Raw genomic sequence first — 4955 nt, 5'->3', positions numbered from 1 at the left:
CAAACCTTTCCCACAGTGCAGAATGCTGTGGCACAGGCTGGTATTGCTCACAGAGCAGGTCCGTGTTTGATAAATGCCTTTACTGTGAGAAGAGTGAAGAAGAGGGAAAAAACACATACTGGAAGAACAAAGAAAATCTAGATTTGAACATAGGAATATTTTATTTCAACTCAGAAATTCAAAATATTTGTAAATATTTTCATACAGACTGTTTTCTGAATAAAATGTCATTACAAAACTACTAAAGGTTTTCTGTATTCCTGTGCTCTGTTGTTACAGCTTTGCCTTCCTTTTTGCCTTAAAGAAGTAGCTTAACAAACTGGCATCTCCCATTTAGTTAAAAAGCTTTGAGGAAGTTTGTGTGAGATAGAGGCAACATAAGGGGAAGAGAGAGCTGATGCTCTCCAACAGCATCACTGTTTGGTGAAAACAGTTTGGAAATGAAGCCTGATGTGTGCCCACAAAAGCAGCCTTCCCTTTTTCACGTGAACAGGCTGTGTTACAAAATACTGGAAGCAAGTTCAGCACATGATGCCACAAACTGAAGGCAGTAAAAGAAATGGGGCATCCTGCCTGACGCTGAGGATGGGCAGGTGTAAGTGAGGGGGCAGACCTGCCAAGAGCTCTCCCTTAGACCCATGCCGCTTGGTTTTAGTGCTGAAGTCCACACCAGAGTCATGCCAAGAGGAATGAGGGGTGAAAAGAGCACAGGATCAAACCCCAGCAGCAGGAAGCCTGTTGGCACAACCTCTGCATCTCCACACTGACCCAGGAATCCCTATCTGTATCACCCACTTGAGAGACACTGGTTAGTTTTCAGCCCATAAACTCCTGGATTTTGTAAACTTACAATTAAGAGACTTGCTCTCTACACAGAAAAGCTGATGTGCTGTAGAGTATTATGGTGCAACAGAAGAGTGAACCCGGCTCTGACATTTAAAAATATTGCATTGTATTTATATTTATTTACTTCGGAAAACCTAAGGGTAAATGAGCTGAGAGTGTCACCAGTGATGAGCCCACACAAAGACTATGAGGCATGAGATCTTCACAACCATATTACACAAAAAAACCCCACGAAAAAGTGAGACACTGTTTGGGTGCTTTTATCTGGGCATCAGGAAAACCCCTAAAGTAACAGCTTTCATAGAAATAGCTTTCTTCTTAGTGGAAGCAGGATGCAGCTAGCATCCAGATGAGTAGCATTCCCTTGCCTAAGTATCACCCACGCAAGAAAGCTGGGGCATTTATTGATTGTACTGACACATCACTGCTAGGAAACTTGCTCACAACATTCTTTCAACCCCATGTTTGCTAACACCATACAAGCAATCCGCTTTCCCATACACAGTGGAAGCTGGCATGAGGATACACCCACCACGTGCCTGGTTCCCTGTAAAGCAAGAGATCTGCGAGTTGCTCATCCGAGCCGACACATCACACCAATCTGGCTCATAGGAGCTAGTTTGGTGGTCTCTCCAGTACTGCACAATACAAGAAGCGTGGCCTAAGTAACATCCACCTACAACACACTAGTAGATCATTTCAGATTCAGTACTATGTACAATTTACTCTTAACTTAGTATACTAAGGAGCTGTGGCATTTCTTCCAAGACATGTTATTTGACTGAGGATTATTGAATCTTTCTGTCCACTGGGCTGCAGAGGGATGCCGCACTCCGGCTATACCATCAACTTAAGAAACTTCAACAACCTGCCTCAGTTCTTCAAAGAGGGGTGTGAGCTCCTTCTCTAAACTCACAATCAGCCCTGGAAAGAGAAGAGACAGGACACCCCATCAAACGACATAACCGAGAAGCCTCTTTACCTCCCCTCCCAAGTCACAGGCAGCATTTTCACTCGAGGTGCCCACTCACCACGGGAATAGTTGCCAGCACCCCGAGGGAGGGTGCCCACAGCCCCCAGCACCAACAGGGGCACACACTGTGCAGCAGAGCTCCCACCGCACTGCTGCTTCCCACAGCCACCAAGGCCCACACAGCTGTGCAAGAATTAAATCCCTTTTGCTCACACCCATCAGCCAACACCCTCATGAGCAAGGCCGGGTGCCTTCCTGGAGGATCTCCCCACCCCACAGAACTGACAACCTGAAGCCACCCGTGTCACTGCAGAAGATAACTTGGAACTGATGGAAAGAGACCAAACAACTGGTTTGTACGGTACAGTCATTGCTGGTGCAGTGAACACTCTCAGGCAGCAAGGGAAAGGTTAATCACAGGAGAAATATGCTTCTAACAGAGTAACAACTTCAGCAAATCACCTAGAATCTATCATTTTTTACTGACATCTTTCCCTTCCCCCTTCATAATATGCTGACAAAATTAATAGCAGGAGCAAAGTTAATATACCTTCAAGTAAGCTCGGGTAATTTATTTTCAAGTACTTAAACACTTGGACCTTAAAATTCTGCAATATTTAAAATACATGTGAAGACATACCGGTGTTGGCATTGCTGCTGGCAATGAAACTCACCACCAAAGGCAAGCGATTGAACTGCACCACCTGCAAGGAGAGAGAACAGCATTCAGCCAGCAGCTAATCCACACTGCATGTCAGAGCTCTGCCACACAAATCCCTTCTGAAACGAGCAGCCTCCTCAGTTTACAGGACAAGCAGGAGCAAGAGCCACAGAGCTGACTTTTCAGCATCCCTATTTCATAAGATTCGCAGTTAAAAACACCAACAGAACTTCCACCACAGCACAGGGACCTGCACTTGGAAAGCCTGGTGCTTCCCTCCCTCCTCATTATCCACCAGAAATCCAACTCAGCTGCAAATGCTGCAGAGTATGCTATGGAGAACATACTCTCTCCCCAGGAAACAAGAGGGCAGGCGGGTTTATTGTTTTAAAATACTGTTCTGTGCACAGCAGTCTCTCTTCTTCCATTAACAGAGTACGTAATCTTGAACACAATAAGCTACCAGCATCAAGGGAATCAAAGCAATGTACTCAATATGTGTAAACTAACTCCTTCACCCATTTGTTTTCCAAACAAAGCCAGACACTGTTGGATAAACAGCTGGCCAGTTCACTGCAATCATAACAAAAAGCTCTCAAGACTGCTAGAACTTGAGAAGGAGCAGGAACTTACTAGATGATGGATTTCAGGACACAAATAACCAGTTAATAAAAAAAAAAAAGCGAGTGGTATCTCAAAGCTTTTGTACCTCGAAGTTGTACTGGCAGCAAGATCAGTGATAAAGGAGGCTGCATGTACTTATTTAACTTTAGGTGTCACGAATTATAAAGAAATACTGTTTCTAAAAGAGAACGTGAACCCTCATAACAGATTCTGAAGGTCATGAGCAGCACCTGCTGCAAATTTCCAATTACTACCTGTTGAGAAAACATCACCATCTTCAACCAGTAAATCCCAGTTTTGAGAAAGAAGAGAAGCTAAACAAATAGTGCGAAAGTTCAGGTTAGCCATATAAACAAACCACAAACACTTCAACAGCAGCCAAGAGGAAATCTAGCAGAGTTTAAACAACCATCAGTTGCTCAATGTGATGTAGGAACGACTCTGGGCACCAAGAACAAACCACACGGATGTTACTGACCTGGTATGTATTGTAATAGCAGATGATACTTTTGTTTTTAGAAAGTCCTAGTTTACTGCCCTGGTCTGTGGCAAGGGCAAAGGTGGACAGAAAGCCAGGTCGCAGAGCATGCTCTGGAGCATTATCGTTGGCAACTGGAACAAAACAAGAAAATTCTTATTTTCCCAGAGTATCTATAACTGCCTCACAAATCCTTACGCAGCTTAGTGCTGTCCCAAAAGCAGATTGGGCGTTGGGGAACACACAACATGTACAATTCTGCAACAAGTACAGAAAATCTTCAAGAGCAGTACGTCATTTAACATTCTGTACGTGATCTGTGGTTGTTACACCAGCCTCCTCCCTAGCATACCCAAAACCTGGTCTTCTCCTTTACACTGCACAGCCTGTGCTGAGGCTGCTTTGGTTCTGTGTCCTTCACGGTCCGTGCCTGTTCCAGCTTTTGAATTGATTATTGGCACTGGAATGAAAACAGGTGAAGATGTGCAAATGCTGCTAGATGTTTAAATACTTTGAGATATTAAAAAAAAAAAATAACCTGCAGTACTTGAATCAGTACTCTTCCTTACTCTTAAACTAGTTTACCCGCTATATAAAAACATCTTAAATAAAGACAGGAGTGATATGATAAAAGTTAAGAGTACCAAAAACCAAACTAAATTAAATAACATGTGTAAAAGTTGGATGCAATCGCTTCTGAGCACAGAGCGGCCAAGTCAATAACACACTGATGAGCTCTCCAGCACTGTGTGTTAGCCTGCAAGGGACTTGAAGAGACGAGCGCCCTACACCACTCCAACCCTACTCACTGAGAAAAACTTCCATGGCTGACAACTGAGGACGTCACATATACGTGGAAAAAAAAGGACAAATCTAAACAGGTACATAACCAATCACTGAACTTGGAAGTAGAAGTCTAATTTAATTCTTCAATTTCAGATATTCAGGTATTGGGCATAAGCAGAGAAGATGCCGCTGTACTTTTCCACCCCCTGCTGTTCAGTGAGGGGTTTGGTGGCGGTTAACAGCGAGAAGCTGGAGTTACCTTTGATAACAGGCACACCATCTCTGTCTGAGACGACAATAGCGTGAAGGCCTTCAACGCTGGTGGGGGAGGAAGAAAAAAAAAAAAAAAAGAGACACACCATTTTAAAAACAGAATAATCAGTAGCAAAGACTTGTTTTTTCTTGAACAAATAGGAAAAGGGGAAAATATGGAAAAATTTATGCCTTCACCAAATTAATATTTTACTGAAAGGGACTTGTACTGTTCAGGACAGGGGGTCTGTTGGAGCAGTAAACAGAGAAATATAAAATCAGAATCTCCACCTCCAGGCACTTCCAGCTCACTGAAACACCGAGAAGAGCCGCCG

General features: G+C 43.6%; 1 protein-coding gene across 1 annotated transcript; it reads right to left on the bottom strand.

Annotated features, from left to right (window-relative positions):
- Nucleotides 1–933: 933 nt before the first annotated feature.
- On the bottom strand, nucleotides 934–4686 carry LAMTOR3 (late endosomal/lysosomal adaptor, MAPK and MTOR activator 3; the record flags this gene model as incomplete). Its single annotated transcript, XM_010076643.1, has 4 exons — nucleotides 934–1770; nucleotides 2460–2523; nucleotides 3583–3716; nucleotides 4628–4686. Coding segments are annotated over 4 exons (331 nt in total), but the record flags the coding sequence as incomplete, so codon positions are not given.
- Between the last annotated feature and the right edge of the window lie 269 nt (nucleotides 4687–4955).

This window comes from Pterocles gutturalis, unplaced genomic scaffold (assembly GCF_000699245.1).
Source record: "Pterocles gutturalis isolate BGI_N339 unplaced genomic scaffold, ASM69924v1 scaffold48476, whole genome shotgun sequence".
Lineage (NCBI taxonomy): Eukaryota > Metazoa > Chordata > Aves > Pterocliformes > Pteroclidae > Pterocles > Pterocles gutturalis.
Note: the sequence above shows the minus strand (reverse complement) of the source record. Positions and strands in the feature narration are given on the sequence as shown.